The sequence below is a fragment of the Pezoporus occidentalis genome, unplaced genomic scaffold (assembly GCF_034315485.1).
Source record: "Pezoporus occidentalis ecotype Australia unplaced genomic scaffold, CSIRO_AGI_Poc_V1 ctg57, whole genome shotgun sequence".
Classification (NCBI taxonomy): Eukaryota; Metazoa; Chordata; class Aves; order Psittaciformes; family Psittacidae; genus Pezoporus; species Pezoporus occidentalis.
The window spans coordinates 4,442,501-4,460,001 of record NW_026915910.1 but is presented as its reverse complement, the minus strand read 5'-3'; the positions used below and the strand labels follow the sequence as shown (position 1 = coordinate 4,460,001).

The following is a 17,501-nucleotide window of genomic DNA, read 5'->3' as shown; positions in this document are numbered from 1 at the left end:
TGAAAGGATGGATACAGCTACAATAGAGATGATGAAATACATCCCATCCCCAGCAAGACTGAGTCTGCTCTGCACAGACCTGGCCAAGCTGAGGAAGATGGAAACTTCCATGGGAGCAGTGGTCACGTGCAGGGGCAGCATGAGGCATAAGGAACCACATGTATTGACCTCTATTCATGACTCTATTCTCCATTTTTTCAGAGTTTATTGTCTCCCCTTCTATCACTGGAGTTTTTACCAGAGAAAAGACATTAAATTTCTGCAAATACTTTATTGTGTATTTATCTCATCTAACTGGATTCAAGTATTAGTAAAATACATGCACTGCTCCAGGGAATTTGCTGATACTAGCCATCAACAAGCTTGGCAGCTGTAATCAACTTTACAGAAAAAATGAAGATTATACTCAAAATCATCTGCATTATTTGTTTTTTTTAAACATGATTTCCAGTATGCCCAAAATGAATAAGAAGTTAACAAGCAACCACTATTTCTGAGTTGGAAGGAGATATGGTTTCCACTTAGTTTACAGCTTCTGGAAAAGTAATATAATTTTCAGTGAAATAAAAGTAGTTTTCAGTGGCATGTTAGCAGTGAGTCAGAATAAAAAGGCATATAGCTGGCTGCCAGTTTTGTATTTAAAAAATCTATCCCAGAGTTCTTCATGAACGAGAAAGGGTAGAAATCTATACCCTTTCTCTTCCATGAAAAGACCATGGCTTTTAAATTTCTGTAAAGATGTTTCAAAATTTCAATTTCAAAATTTCCATTTTAACTATGATTTTACTTTTCCTTAAAGAAAAACTTACAGAGTAAATCAATTGCAGAAAAACACCGGGTTTTGCTTTTGACTAAACTCTATTAAAACACTTGGTAGGTTTGTTTTCATAGCAGCATGGAAAGAAGATAAAAATCCAAATGTTTGAAGCTGTCATCAGCTGGAACTACTATTCTCCAGACAGCTCTGTCCTGATCCCAGTCAAACCCAAGTAATAAGGAATGTAGTCAGCAAGGATTTTAAATATTTAGTCATTGGAAATGACTGGTTTCTTCAAGAGAGCAAAACTTTTATGTGATGAACTGTAGGCATTTATGTAATAGGGTCAGCAACAAGCTGCCTGAAATATTTATGTCTGCAGTTAATGTAAAAAAAGAGGGAATGAAAATATGAATTTTCATTCAAAGTTACCTTTACAAAGATGGTGTGTATTATTTACTAGAGCTGAGAAAATGACATTAAACTGTTTTGATGATCTGAGAAAATGATACAAAACTATAAAACTTGTCCATTTTACCTGGAGCCATGATTGTGATTGAACACATGGTTTATGAGGAGATCAAGTCATGAGCAAAAAGAAATAAAATGTCTTATCTGCTTGTGGATATAGATAGATAAAAATATAGATATTATGCTTGTGAAATAATAAAAATAACATTTTAAATGTATTTTAAAATATATTTTTACTGGAAATGGAAAGCTGATGTATTTATGAATGCACATTAGAACTACACATATTTATTCACATAAGTATGCACTTCTACGTGATATAAGGAGTAGGCATTCCAAATTACAATATCAAATTCTAAATAGAAAACCAAATCTGGACATGAAAACACTCTGCAGAACATGATTTGTCATATTTCATTGATGCCATTTTGAACCTGGACCAAATGGTCATTTGGTGGATTATTACATACTTCTATACATATTATTTTTTGTCAATCACACTGAATAGATGTTCCTTGTATTACTGTATAGTAGGAAATACGCCTGCTTGGTGGAGCAAAGTAATTTGTACAAAATGTCATAAAAGATGTTCTTTGTCTACATCATAATTTAGGCAAGTATTTATTCTAGGGAGAATGTGGAAATGTTGGAAATGTGGAAGAACTAACCTCTGTTTTTAATCTTAGGTTTGCTTTCATCTACCTAGTTATTATTTACATCAGGGAGGAGTCATACTGAAAGTAGAAACTCCTAAAATCTCTGTCTTTAAGAGCCAGTTGCCTTGTTCCAATCTGAAAACAAATTTCCCTATGTGCAATATCCTCAGTTCTTTTCTCCTGCAGAGACAAAGAATAGATATTGGGGATCACTGACTCTTTCTCCCAGCACACGGCTTTGCAGCTATAGGCAGTGATGTGTTTCCTATATGATTTGACAATTGTCCAGGGAGCTTTGCATGATGGTAAAGGACAATTGCTAAACCTGAATTGGCAAAGACAGCTCTGGAAAGCCTGAGTGGAGAGGCCAGCCATGTACCTTGACAGGTTTTTGTGGGCAGCATGCATGTCTCCTGGGTCTAACAAGAATGAGAGATGCTCCTATGCAGAGTGAAGGCAAAAGCTGTGTCCCAGGAGAGGGATAATCAGCATCTGAACCTCCTACTCTCCTCTGCTTTGCCTCCTCCACATGCTCTACACAGCAGAAATGCTACCCAGGGGTAGGAGGGATAGGCAGAAAGTGGAAAGAAATTTTTTTTATATTTGTAGGGTGAGAAGGGAGGAGGAACAAGTGGAAGGATATTTAACAAAGGCTGGTGGGGGAGAAGCGCAACAGTTGATAGCAGGGTGAAAAAAGTAACTTCTGACTTATTTTTCTCTAGTGTTTTGGTCTGAAAATGATGAATGACCTCAATGCAGTGTCTAGGAAATTTAATGTCTTAATTAGGTTTGACAGGAAAACAGATTCCAGTTTTTTTCTGGTTTGTTTTTTTTTTTTCTGTTTTCTGTTGGCTTTTGTTTGTTTGTTTGTGTGTGTGTGTAAAAAATCTCATGGCTTTAAAGTCATTCATGCATCGCTTTTACCTGCATCTGCGATGACATTTATGCTGTGACCTGTCCAAACAGAAGGGGACACCTCTCCTCACATCCTTTCTTGTGCCCAGTGGGCAGGCCTTTGACTCCTTTGAGCCATCAGTAAAGCTTAGACCTGGCAATGCTAGTATTTAATGGAGAAGCCTTTATGGTTTTAGCTAAGACGTAGGTATTTTCCTATTAGACCTGGTAAGAAAAATGACCTTTCCCTTCACCTAGTCTAGGCACTAGAGGGCGACCCTCACCTACAGGTGGCGCAAAAATGTGTCCCGTACTTCTGTGGAGACTTGCAATGCGGACTTCATTCTCCCAGTCTCTTTCCACTCATTGTGCTGATTTACGTGGATGACAACGTAAAAAACAGAGCTGATATGTCAAACAATTCCTACTCTGGGCCCCAGAAATCCCTACCAAAGACACTAAAAGTGCAACTTGACCAAACCAAGAGTAACAGTACACACCCAGCAGCCATGCTGAATCCCAAAAGAAGCAAGTTTGCAGAAAAAAAAAAAAAAAGAAAAAAGGAGGCCACAATGATTTTCATGGTGGATCTTCACATGACCACAACAGCCCAGAAGTTTATTACAGTTCCTCTGTTGAACTTAGCAGTATCCCAAAAAAGTCAATGATTTTAGTCTATTTTAGAGGAAGAAATGTATTAGTCATGCTAGAGACTTTTGAGATGGCTTTGGTCAATATACTTAATCATCATATAACTAATTTTGTCTTTTCTTTCCTCAAAGAGATAATCGAGATGTTGAGCACATTTCTACCATACAGAAATATTAAAAGCCTCCATACATCAATGACTCTTAAGACCTTTTGCAATAATAAACTTAGAGCCATCTAAAGTAACCAAGAGTGACACAGTCTTGGGTCCTAATGTTAGTGCACCTAGTATTTAGGGATCTAGTAAGATTAGTAAGTCACAATTTCAATTTCTCTGTTGCTATCACACAGAAAAAGCCAAGGTTGTTTTCTTCATGTCCTTTGAAATATGGAATAAGCCTGTGTCTTTCCATTTCTGCCTCTTCCAGCAGCAGGAGCCACTGAGGGATGAGTTTTCTTGCAGTAACAATGCTACAAGTTAGCACCACTTGGAAGTAACATGTACTTGGAAGCAGTATGTACAAAGAGGACAAAGACAATGAGCGCTGCTGAGTTTGGCAGAGGATTGGTTACCTAGACAGAAAATGAGTTTCATATTGTTTTCTGTTGGAATGTTGATGCACATGGTGATGCCTTTCCTCAAAATTCCAGTAGATAAAATTCATTATCAGCATGTCTAGGCAAACAGGTCTCTGTCAAAATGAGCTCAGTCTCCTCGGTATATCTCGTTAGGACTAGTTTGGACAGTAAAGGAGTCAAAAACAAAAACAAAAAGCAGTGTCATAGGCTTGATAATAGGTTTGTTGTTGGACTTAAGCAAAGGGCAGTGAGGTAAGCACAGCTCTGTCCTTTGGGAAAAGGAATCTAGTTCTGACTTACAGTAGAGGTACTTTGCCATCAATCCAAGACAAGCAGTTGAAAGAAAGCTTCCTCACTCTCAATCTCTTGCAGTAGCTAGACATATAGCTCTGTTTATTCTTCCCTGTTAAGACCCAAGATGTGTGCAGGACTGTGAGGGTAAACTGGTACCTTATGTAAGACTGTAACTCCTTTACAGCTTTCCTTTTATTACAAGCAGGTGTGATATGGATACACCTGTATTTCAGAGTGGCTCTATTGTAGTTCTCTGTGCTCAGTGGTCCCTGAGAAGGTCAGTTCCTCCTCTTATATGCTGAAAAACCTCCACTGGTGCAGTTTCAGCACTATTTCTGCCTTGGGGGGTCTCCACCCTTTGAGATAAAAACCTCAGTAGACAAGGTCCTGGCAACCTCTTCTAGTTGACCCTGCTTTAAGCAGAAAGATTAGACTAGAAGATCATGAGAGGTCCCTTCCAGCCTCAACCTTTCTGTGGTTCTGTGGTAATATGTGCTGAGACCTCAGCTTGCTTGCCTAGATCTGTATGGTCCTTTCAGGCTATGATCCTAGAAGGTGTTGACCTTTAGGATGAGCTGAGCACTCTCAGTATTAAGGAGGAGGGATCTGAAATTCCCAGAGCTTCCACTTGCAGCCAGACAACAAAGTAAGTACTTAGTAGATTCACCCAGAATAGAAGAGATTCAGGTAGTTTCTTCCCTTTGCCTGAGGGGTTTGAACCTGCATCTCCCAGCTGAAGGTTTGAAGAGCCTGGCAGTATTTGGTGAATGATATTTAAACAATAAATCAAGGCCAAGGAAGTATCTCTTGAGCCTGTCTAGAGTTTGTCTGAAAGCAGATTTCATTCATTTAAGTGTGGGGAGGGAAAATGCTTGCCTAAATATTAGTCTTTCTTATGGAAGAAAAAAAAAATCATCACAGTTTTGGAACAGCTCCAGAAAATTCACAAGTTAAAAAAAAGAAGGATAAACAAACCTACTTGTAGAGTTGGTATGAGACATACATCTTTCTCACAAGAACATTTGGATCATTGATTTGCAAGTCAGATCCCAGAACAAAATGCATAGATCAATGCTGAGCAGACTGCAGGACCAAACCATTTGGTGGTTCCAGCATGTCTCAGGGTGAACTTCCATTTTGCCGCTTGTTCTGTCTGTGGCTTTAGGCAAATCAGTTCTCTTTGTACAAAATGTGTATTATGATATTTAACTCTGCGATTGAAAAGGATTTCATACAAGGAAACATTTTAATTAAATTTATACTATATTACAATATTATAAGCCCTACCTTCTACCAAGGAAGTCAAGAGTGTGACATTTGCTGCTTTTCTTCTTCCTGCAGGCAAATTCAGTCCCAGTCTGTCTAATTTTTCTCGCAGGCAGCGTCCTCCATTCTTGGATTTTGCTCTATCATGAGAGAACAGAAGGAGAGAGAAGCTTGTCGTTATTTTGCATTTTTTTCCCCACGTTATTATAAGTCTAGAAATTGCACGCACCTTGTTGACAAATGTGTGGGGTAATGCCTGCTCTAATGACATCAACAGAAAACCTTTCATATCTCTATTCTTAATGTCCTGCTCATGATATGAGAGTCTTTCATGTTGGTCCTTTGACAGACTTAGACATTTTCACGCCTGTCCCAATGACATTTGATCTTCAGACAGCTTTCTACCTAGTAAAACCCGTGATCCTGATTTGGGCATGGAGCCTGGGATTGCAAACATAGAATATAAACACTGACTGCGCAGTCGCTTATACATGATTAGCCATTCCCAGGCTCCAAAGACAATCAAGAAAGACATTTGCACTTCTAGAATGATATTAAGCATACATCTACAATGAGGGGACTTTACCCATCTCCCTTACCTGACTATAAAAGGAGCCAGACATCAACTGAAGATGTTTGTGTGGAACTCAGCTCTAGCTATCTCTCTATAATTTATGTAGAAACCTGGGTACTTAGAAATGTAGACTGCAGAGCCCAATACTTCTTAGGAAGAAGGTTAAGGCAGCAGGAAATGCTGAAGCTAAAAACCCAGCTATCACTGGCTATCTATGACCCTATCCCAAATGCCAACATCACTTTGTTTTCACAAAATGGTTCCTGGTTCATCCCACATCTGCTTTTCTTCAACACCTCAGTGTTTGAATCATTTGAGACATATTCACTTATGCAGCAGACTTAGGTTCGATTTCTTTCTTAGCCTCAGGGAATTTTAACCTGTGACTTTGAGACAAATGCAGCAGCCAGCTGGCAGCAAACAGGTAATGTTAAAATGCTTTAACATTGAACAGAGCAATGCCTGGAACCCATATCTCTCCCATCCTAAATGAATGACCTTGTAATTAAATAATAGAGCCATCAGTACAACTACCTTTGCTTTTGTCCAACAAATATTTAATTAACCCCAAATGAGATTGAGGGACCCTCAGCTTAGAATAATCAATTACTGAGTATTAAATATGCCTAACTAGATGTGCAGGTTTAAATTTCTTTAGGCAGAAGAAGGAACCAAATCTGGAATACCACCATTTGAGCGGTCATTTTTTTCCCACTAAGAGATACCACAATTTTGACCATGTTGTATGTCATGAAATGTCTTCCGAGCACACTATCCTGAAAAAAATGCTAGTTGGAAAAATACCTAGACAGTGATGGCTGTCAGGATGAAAAATCAACCCTGTCTGGTCTCAGGCAAACCACACACAAGGTCTGATGGTGTTACATCTCTGCTAGCCAGTGACAGAGTGTTTGAATCTGCTCTCTGTAACACCTACAGGTATAGCTTGACGACATCTATTAATTAACACTCTGCTTCATAAGATAGAATCAGTACATCCAAACTGCTCACTGGACTAGTCCCTGGCTTTTGTTAACTCCTGAACTATGCCCAGGGTTGATCTGGATGATTGATATTTGATCTGGGTCAAAAATATATGGAGATCATTCTAGTATTTTAACAGAGGAGAGAAATAACTCCCCGTGTTCAGGTTGATGACCCAGCATTCTTAATATCTTGCACTGGTATGGATGAAGTCTGCTGTAGGATTATTTGAAATTAATATTTCTGTGACTATTAGCTAAAGACCTCACCTAGATGAAGCAATAACAGAGGAAAATGTTTGTGGATGTAGATTTTGGATTTGTCTATAGAGGCAGCTAAATGGGGCTTATGCCCCCGAAACAATTTTATGATCCATAGTCCTTACTCTGCAAGATGGCTCAAGACAGCTCGTGGACTACTACATATCTTAGAATATTGCAGGTTGGTTAAAATGACTTTCAGTGTAAGTATGAGCATCAGTGTGGCCTTCAGTGACAGCAGTGAAATAGCCTATGACTTTGCAGCTAGCTTTGATCAAAGAGCATTCAAGTAGCTTATGCCATCTAAGTTGATGCCTAAGGGACATTGCGACTTACACATGCCTGGCTGAATTACAGTTGCTTCCTTGTTTTCCACTTGCAATGTGAGGCACAGTCTGCCACTTCCCTCCTTTCTGCTGTCTGCAGATATCTACTCTGGTCAGTGAAGAGTCAGAAGCAAAATTTTATCTGATTACTTGCTTCTTCTGAGTATTTCAAAACAACAAAAATAGAACCAATGTGTTCTGTCTTTTCTGTACTCAAAAGATAATGCAAAGGTGAAAGGAAGAAAAAGAAAACCCTACACTCTGTGTTTTAGTTCTTTGTTTAGTGACAGCTGTAACTATACTTGGTAAAATTATTTACTTTTAAGCAGTTTCTCAACAAGATTGTCAGATTTGTAGCTCTGGTGAAATTTTCCACACACTGAAGCTTCAGTATTGTTTTGTCCAAAACAAGGCAAAGCAACACTTATTCATCTTTTGATGAGTAACTGAACTGAGTGGGTTAAAAAGAAAAAGCAGTGCAACAAAAAATGTAAACTCTTTATGAAAAACGTCAACACAATCTTCATTTTTTTCTCCTTTGCTGAAAATTTCCCTAGAATCAATCTCCTGCTTTCCCAAACTCTGACCACCTGACCAAGTCAGGAAAAAGAACAAAGCCTATTTGTAGAAAATAAAATCAGAGAAATTACATCACTGTCTAGGACTTGTTACTCTCACCTTCAACTTACCTTCTCAAAATGCCTCCTAAGAGGGAAGCATTGAGGCATTCTGGTGGTGAAAGGCGCCTCTTCACCTCTGCAATGGTCACTTTGTACTTCGAAGTGGAACTGAGTAGAGATAAGCGACCAGGAACAGAGCAGAACAGGTCGGTGGGGTTAACAACGCAGGTGCCACCTATATATAAAAGAAATGTTAAAGCTGGGGAAACCTCATATTCAATCATGAAGAAAAAAAAGCTAGGAAGAAAAAAAAGCTAGGAAGAAAAAAAGGTTGGAGGATTAGCCAGGTTAATAAATGGTTAAAAGGGTGGTGTCATAGTCAGGGGTATGGGTGTCTTAAACACGGGACCCAGGTTTGTAGGCCAGGTCTAGTGGGGGCTGGTGGAGCTGGTCTGATAAAGAAGGGAAAGAGCAGTTTTGGTAGGAGGATTGCCAGACTGGTCAAAGAGGCTTTAAACTAGATGTGTTGGGGGAGGGGGGCATCATTCCATCCCAACACACCCAGCCAGTTGCCAGAACCTATAATAAATGCTCGGAGCAATGCAGATACATTCCAGCCGCTCCAGCCAATGAGCCGGCTTCAGCTGGAGCTCGGCTCAGATGCCTCTATACAAATGCCCGTAGCATGGGGAACAAACAAGAGGAATTAGAGATGTGTGCGCTTCTGCGGGGTATGATATAATAGGCATCACAGAAACATGGTGGGATGGCTCCTATGACTGGAGTGTTGGAATGGAAGGTTACAGGCTCTTTAGAAAAGACAGGCCTGGCAGGTGGGGAGGGGGAGTTGCCCTTTATGTTAGGGATAGGCTGGAGAGTATGGAACTCTGTCTGGGGACAGGTGAACAGTCCACAGAGAGTTTGTGGGTCAGGGTTAAAGGGAAAACAGCTATGGGAGACATTACTGTGGGGATCTGTTACAGACCGCCTGATTAAGGAGAACCTGCAGATGAAGCACTCTATAGACAGATAGGAAAAGCCTCACGCTCACAGGCCCTTGTTCCCATGGGTGACTTCAACCACCCTGACATCTGTTGGAAGGACGGTACGGCCCGGCACAAGCAATCCAGGAGATTCCTAGACTGTGTGGAAGACAACTTCCTTCTGCAAGTAATAGAGGAGCTGACAAGGAGAGGTGCCATGCTTGACCTCGTGCTCACCAACAGGGAAGGGCTCGTTGGAAATGTGATGCTCCAGGGCAGCCTTGGATGCAGTGATCATGAGATGGTTGAGTTTGAGATCCTCAGGACAGTGAGAAGAGCATGCAGCAAGCTCACTGCCCTGGACTTTGGCCTCTTCAGGAACCTGCTTAGGAAGGTTCCAAGGGATATAGCCCTAGAAGGCAGGGAGGCCAAAGACTCTTGGTTGATATTCAAGGATCACCTACTACAAGTTCAGGAGTGTTGCATCCCAACTAGACGGAAGTGCAGCAGGAGGGCCAGCAGACCTGCTTGGATGGATAAGGAGCTGCTGAGGAAAATTCAAATGAAAAAAGAGGCTTATAAAAAGTGGAAGCAAGGACAGGCAGCCTGGGAAGAGTACGGGGATGTTGTCCAGGAAGCTAGGGACCACGTTAGGAAAGCTAAGGCCCAGTTAAAATTAAACTTGGCTAGGGATGTTAAAGATAACAGGAAGGGATTCTACAGGTACATAGCAAATAAAAAACAGACTAGGGAGAACATAGGCCCCCTCAGGAAGCTCTAAGGAGAACTGGCTACACAGGATTTGGAGAAGGTTGAGGTTCTGAATGAGTTCTTTGCCTCGGTCTTCACTGGAAAAGGCTCTGACCGGACCACCCAAGTCTTGGAAAGCACAGGGACTGTGAGAATGAAGACCTTGTGCCCACTCTAGGAGAGGATCTGGTTCAAGACCATCTTAAAAATTTGAATGTGCACAAGTCCATGGGTCCTGATGAGATCCATCCGCAGGTCCTGAAGGAGCTGGCGAATGAAGTTGCTAAGCCACTGTCCATCATACTTGAAAAATCATGGCAGTCAGGTGAAGTTCCCAACAACTGGAAAAAGGGAAATATAACCCCCATTTTCAAGAAGGGGAAAATGGATGACCTGGGGAATTACAGACCAGTCAGTCTTCACCTCTGTGCCTGGCAAAATCTTGGAGCAGATTTTCCTGGAAGGCATGCTAAGGCACATGCAAATCAACAAGGTGCTTGGTGACAGCCAGGATGGCTTCACTAAGGGGAAATCCTGCCTGACCAATTTGGTGGCCTTCTATGATGGGGCTACAGAACTGATGGACAGGGGTAGAGCAGCTGATGTCATCTACCTGGACTTGTGTAAAGCGTTCAACACTGTCCCACACAACATCCTTGTCTCTAAATTGGAGAGACATCAATTTGATGGATGGACCCCTCGGTGGATAAAGAACTGGCTGGATGGCCACACACAAAGAGTTGTGGTCAATGGCTCAATGTCCGGCTGGAGACCAGTAACAAGTGGTGTCCCTCAGGGATCAGTGTTGGGACCGGTCTTGTTTAACATCTTCATCGCTGACATGGACAGTGGGATTGAGTGTGCCCTCAGCAAGTTTGCCGATGACACCAAGCTGTGTAGGGAAGGAATGGCATCCAGAGGGACCTTGACACACTTGTGAGATGGGCTGTTGCCAACCTCATGAAGTTTAACCATGACAAGTGCAAGGTCCTATACATGGGTTGGAGCAATTCCAGGCACAGCTACAGGTTGGGCAGAGAAGAGATTCAGAGCAGCCCTGTGGAGGAGGACTTCGGGGTGTTGGTTGATGAGAAAATGAACATGAGCCGGCTTCAGTGTGTGCTTGCAGCCCAGAAAGGCAACTGTATCCTGGGCTGCATCAAAAGGAGCGTGACCAGCAGGTCGAAGGAGGTGATCCTGCCCCTCTACTCTGCTCTTGTGAGACCTCACCTGGAGTATTGTGTGCAGTTCTGGTGTCCTCAGAATAAAAAGGACATGGAACTGTTGGAACCAAGTCCAGAGGAGGGCCATGAGGATGATCAGGGGACTGGAGCACCTCCTGTATGAAGACAGGCTGAGAAAGTTGGGGCTGTTCAGCCTGGAGAAGAGAAGGCTGCGTGGAGACCTCATAGCAGCCTTCCAGTATCTGAAGAGGGCCTATAGGGATGCTGGGGAGGGACTCTTCATTAGGGACTCTAGTGATAGGACAAGGGGTAATGGGTTAAAACTTAAACAGGGGAAGTTTAGATTGGATCTAAGGAGGAAGTTCTTTACTGTTAGGGTGGTGAGGCACTGGAATAGGTTGCCCAGGGAGGTTGTGAATGCTCCATCCCTGTCAGTGTTCAAGACCAGGTTGGACGAGGCCCCGGGTGATATGGTTTAGTTTGAGGTGTCCCTGCCCATGGCAGGGGGTTGGAACTACATGATCTTAAGGTCCTTTCCAACCCTAACTATTCTGTGATTCTAAGAACTATCCATTCTGTTGCTAACTTGTGGTTGTTGTTGGGTTGGTTTATTTTAAGGAGGTGTGGGTTGGTTTTTCTTGTTTTGTTTTTTGTGTGATTGTTTTTAAATATTGTATCACATTGTTGCTTTGAGAAAGATGAATGGATTGAAATTTCAGCCTGGGAAAAGTGAATTATTAGATCTTGTAAGCTTTATAGTCAAAGTAGGTCATTATGGCTATTTGATAACCTTGCATTTCATGCTCAGTAAAAATTACATATTACCACTGGCTGTTGTTTCTAGTATGATTAATAGCAAAAGATCAAATCAGATTCAAGTAATATTCATGATTTAAAAAAAAATCAGTTTGTGAAAAATTTTGGATTTGGTTCTAATGAGAAATGTTAATTTTTAACTCTCATAGCAGTGTTTAGGACTAGAGATTCAGCAGCACTACAAGCTTGCAGTGATTTGCAGCTAGAACAGCTTTCCACACCTTTGAACTCTCATATACTCCTTCTGAAGTTAGGTCAAACCGTCAGCTGATATTAATGATTGAAATCTATTGAGCTACCTCAGTTTATCTCAGGTTAGTTCTGGAATTGTTTGTTTCTTGAAAGTGGCAATTACTTGGCCTAGGTCTGAAACTGCTGAGTGATCACCAGATCTTTCAATGAAGGCTGTGATCAATAACTCCTCAGGCAAAACTGAGCTTTTAACTTAAAGCTAATATGAGAGAATGACAGAGGAAATTTTCTCTGCAATGGAGCTAAGAGTACAGAACAAACTCCCAAGGAAAAAAAAATAACTCTTAAGGACTAACACATATTTTATCACCAAGTGCAAACCACTTTTCTTTGACCTGCCTTCTCCAACCTTAAAACAATAAAAAATTCTGTGGAAGAAATAAATCTTACCACTGCATGCACAATTCTTCCCTGCAGGAAATATGAGAAAAAAAGAATGAGCTGCATATGACAGTGATATAAAATATCATATAATTCAATGCATTACTAGAAGGAGTTCAGGTGGTTTATGTGAGGATGATGATATAAGGACCTTACAGCAGAATGAATCTGTGCTCTTCATTCATGTTTAAAAGAAAGATACTGTATTCTTTAAGCTACAATGACAATGTCTTCTTCACTGTGAACACCATTACCTTTTGCACAAGAGCTCAATTTATTATGCTTAAAAAAATTAGTTTGTAATCTATATTCTGAGAATAGAGTAGAACAGAACAAAATAGAATGAAAAAATTAAGCAATAGCTCATTTTAGACAAGATCCTAACACTTTTACTTCATCTTCTTCCACACATAATTCCTCTTAAAATTAAGGTGACTATATATGTTCTAGTTTTAGCAAAGACCTCATTAAAGTCAGAATGTTGCTTGCATACATAAGGCAAACATAATTTCTTTCAAAATATTTCAGCTCTTGAAGGTATATTTAAACATTTCTGTTGACAGCAACACCAGAAAAGAACATCTCCTGGTATAAATCCCAGATGGGTGAGATCCTGACTCAATTCAGTAGGATATTTTATGACTTTTCTAATTTCTGTTTGAGTTAGTTTTTTATGGTGGTTTTTGTTTGTTTTTTTTTCATATCTGAGGCAGGGCTGCACAGAAACCTATAAACATTTTCAGTCAATATTGCCAAAATTCTGGTTTGTCAGGTACGTTTGTGAAGAGTGTTAGCACTGAGTAGATTTGTTTGTTTGGCATCTCCTGCCACACAATACATATACACATGTGTACATATATACATGTCAAGAAAACAGTGGCAGTGTGTACATATTTATTTACTTCAGAAAGTTTGTAAATTTTATAATAAGACTGTACTGAAATCAATGTCATATTTATCTTCCTGCCAGATTAAGCCAGGCTTCATTTACGCCAGACAAATAATTGTTCCTTTAATCCAAAAACCTGTTACCCTGCAACTGCTCTTACCCTAACCAGAATTTACTGGAATACTTCTGCATATTATTTAGTAGAAGGTTGCTTACAGTCTAAAATATTTAAAAATATCATGGCTATGCAACATAATCTTAAAAAAGGGAATTCCAGGTAAGCCAAGTATGGGTTAAAAGTAAAAGAAAACAGGATACCTAAGTCATTTGCTTTCCAGAAATATGGAGAAAAAGTTGCAAATTACAAGAAGGGAAAATCTGTTGACCATAATTACTTTACTATATTAATTATTCATTTGACACAGCAAGAGAGAGAGAGCAGTGTGGTGCTTTCTAGGCAAAGCTATGTCTCTGTCACAAACTGTGTGCATTTTTGAAGGCACAGATCTCCTACCCTAAATACCACCTTGGGGAGGAGATGGACGAAATCCTGGACTTTATACCTAGCAGTAAACTGGAAAAGGCATGAGAGCAAACAAAAGGAGGGCTGCTGCAAAGAGAAAGGAAAGGAAAAATGTAACTATACTGGAGAATGAAGGGTTAGGTTTCTTGCCAAAACCACACATTTTAGTGTGTTTCTTCCCCCATATTCTGATCATTCATTAGAGTAGACCAATGATTTTATGAAGAAGTGCAACTCCATGGAGAGAGAGCAAGGTATGTATTAAATTGCACTAAACAGCAGTGGCAATAACAAGCTTTTCTTTCCCATCAACCCATGCCACTGTAGGTGCTGTTGGAAAAGTCAAGCCTTGTTCAAGTACTGAGGCAGTCTTGTCACAACAGGGTATTTGAGAGAGGAGTTGCTAACAGAGACCAGCTGAAGAAGTAGAAGAAAATTACCTTGAAAACGGAATAGAAAAAAGTGTCTTTTATGAGTCTAGCAGTTGCACTTTGAGATCCTTATTCATCTTAGAAGCTTTTACTTCTTTCAGAAATCCTTACAGACCAGCTCCTGGTGCCAGAATACGTAAGACCCCATCAGCTCAGCAAACAAAGAGCCCCACACATAGCACAGCAAACTAATGCGCCCACCAGCACACATAAAAAAGAGAAGATTGCATTGCTCCCTGACTAGCTATACACACCACTGGTCCTACTGCAAGGCTAAAAAGAAAATGAGAGCAAGCAGAAGGTGAGATAACTGGTAGGATCATCCAGCAGATTGCCTCAGCAATTTCATGCTCCAAGTACCACATTAAATGGGACTGTGAATGTAAAAAATATTATTTTTAGGACAACTGTTTATTCCCACAGAGAAGTGATGACATGGTCCGATCTGACGTCATCAGTTGCCATAAGGTACTGTGTTCGAGATGGCTGTAAATGGTGACAGTTGTTCTCTTACAGGCATAGAAGTTTTAAGACACAAGCAAGATGAGATTTAGATGAAGGGGGAATATTTTTAATATTGCAACTGATTAATAGATTAGTAAAAAAATAAAAGAAAGAAGGGAAGCTTTTCAACCGCTTCTTCAGGGCTTCTTTCATCCAAATCTATTCAATTACTTCTTTCTTCATGATGGAGTTGAGTTTTATCCTCTGATTAGTCATCTTTGTGATGATTTCAACAAATATGATTGTTCAGAAGGAAAAAAATAGGTGAGGAGGAGATATGCTTTGTGCAGCAGGCCACAGCTGGGTGAAAAACCAAGGAGTTGCCTCAGCTACCGAATAACCTTGGGAGATTATATACAACCTGATATAGCTGAAGATTTCCCTGCTCATTGCAGGGGTCTCTTTCAATACAAACTATCCTATGAGTTTATTCTTGTGTAGTCTAATCTAGTCTAGCCTAGTCTACACTAGTCTATTCTATTGTATGGTTATTATAATATGATTATTGTCAAGTAGTCTCAGGAAGAATAACAAAAGTCCGTGTCCATTTTTTGCTACTTTACTTTTGGGACCCAATCCTTTTCCCTCTAGCTGACTGCTTCATGATCAGCACAACATATTTCTTTGTGTGAACCAGTCTTTTGATTTGTTTCTCAAGCCTAGAATGAACAAAAGTTAGGATATGTGATACTGAAAAAGGTAGTCACAGCAAACATCATGAGAGTATTTTCCTTTCCTATTCCCGTCTCCCCATCAAATAGCACAAGTCAGTAAAAAATGCCAACACAAGCTGATGGGTAGTGTAGATGACAGTAGCGAGAACAACAGAGTCATACTCTAACTGAACAGTCTTGTCAACATAACAAAAATCACAATGGCGTTTGATGCAAAAAGAGCTCAGTCTGTTTTGATTGTGGGTTTCCCCTTGTATAGATGTAGAGGACAATGGGGTGGCTGGAGTGAGATGATTTATTACAATTTAGTCATGTGCTTGGGCATCTGCTGAAATGTAAGTCTCCCTGACGCCCTCAGAGTTAAATTTTTGTGCATCTTTTCATTGATAAAATCCACTTTCTCACATATTTAATGCTTTTCATACATAATGATATTACTTTGTTGGGAATTAGAGAGAGAGAAGTATCAGTTGATGTCAGAGGATGATTTTTACACTTGAAATACAAACACTTCTTAAAATGTTTGTCAATAAATCTATATTGAAACACACATCCTTACATTCTTCAAGGTCATTTCTTATTTGTTAATAGTAACAGCTACAATATGATGGGTATTTCATATTCATTCAGGATGAGGTAGTCCCTTTCTCCAAGATATTCACCCATAAATATCATGCAGTTATGGAAGGAAACATCATAACGCACTGGTGACAACAGCACAGAAGTACTGTGACAACAGTGCAGAAGTACTGGCTGGTTTGTTGTTTTATTTTTCAGGATATACGCATGTTTGTGCGCTTGTGTACGTTATTAAGTATAAGCACGCCTGAGTGCCTGCAGATTAATCTTATATAAAATATTAATAACATGCTATGCTTTTTATTTGTCTATTATTTATATCTACAGGTGCTGTCAGTAGGAGTCTCCAGCTTACAGGATATTTTCTGCTCTGTTCTGAAATTCTGGCAAGTTTATAACACATTACAAAATGAAAAAATGAAATTCTGCTTCTCCTCAGCATTTTTTCTTTTTCTAGCAAATAGCAATTCTAACCAAGCAGTTAACTGCATATAATTTATCAGAATCATTTAATCCCATGTTCATGTAATAGTTTAGAATAGACTCATAGAATAGTTTGCATTGGAAGGGACCAAAAGGTCCCAAGGGACTGAAAGTAGAGTCAATAGTTTTTAAGACCAGCCTCTTACCTACGCAGCCTTTTTAAGGCTATTAAATGTGTTACGTTTTAAATCTAAACAATGTTAAAAAAAAAAAAAAGAAGCTTGGGAGAAGCAAGGCCTTATGGTGGAAAATAGAATAATATAAATAAGGCGTATTGTTACTGGCACTCAAAGACTGTATGATCTTGAAAAAGAATGTTAAACCTCAGGCCCCCAGGACCAGAACTCTGTTGTTGAGCTGTACCAGGACTGATATAGGAGCACTTTCGCAGCTGCTAGGGTGAAGGATAGGCCGCAAAGCAAAGGAAAAGAATCTACTTCATTCCTCTTTCCTATGCAGAAGCCATAAGAACTTATCAGCACTTTTCAGTGCCTCTCTGGATCTTCTCTAAGGCAGCGGTTTGGGAAAATAGCTGTGTGTTGTTGGCTGGTATGTGAGTTGGTATATGAACTCATGTAGGATCCTGTGGGGTGGTGGGACAAAGTCTGGAGCAGGCTGTGTGTGGTGTGCGTGAAGGTTTGAGACTCTGCTGTGGCATCCCGCAAGTACACTTTGTGTGGAGCCAGGGGAATGGTGCTGAAGGAGGGGAACCTGTGTTCAGGA

At 40.1% G+C, this 17,501-nt stretch overlaps 1 protein-coding gene across 3 annotated transcripts in view; it reads right to left on the bottom strand.

Moving 5' to 3' along the window:
* The window catches only part of TFAP2D (transcription factor AP-2 delta), a 54,853-nt gene that overhangs the window by 26,478 nt on the left and 10,874 nt on the right, over positions 1-17,501 (bottom strand). For all 3 annotated transcript variants that reach the window (XM_062638512.1, XM_062638511.1, XM_062638513.1), the window contains 2 exons: positions 8,399-8,564; positions 5,587-5,705 (listed from right to left, as the gene is read on the bottom strand). In XM_062638512.1, the coding sequence (XP_062494496.1) occupies positions 5,587-5,705; positions 8,399-8,564 (285 nt within the window). The remainder of the gene's footprint in view (positions 1-5,586; positions 5,706-8,398; positions 8,565-17,501) is intronic.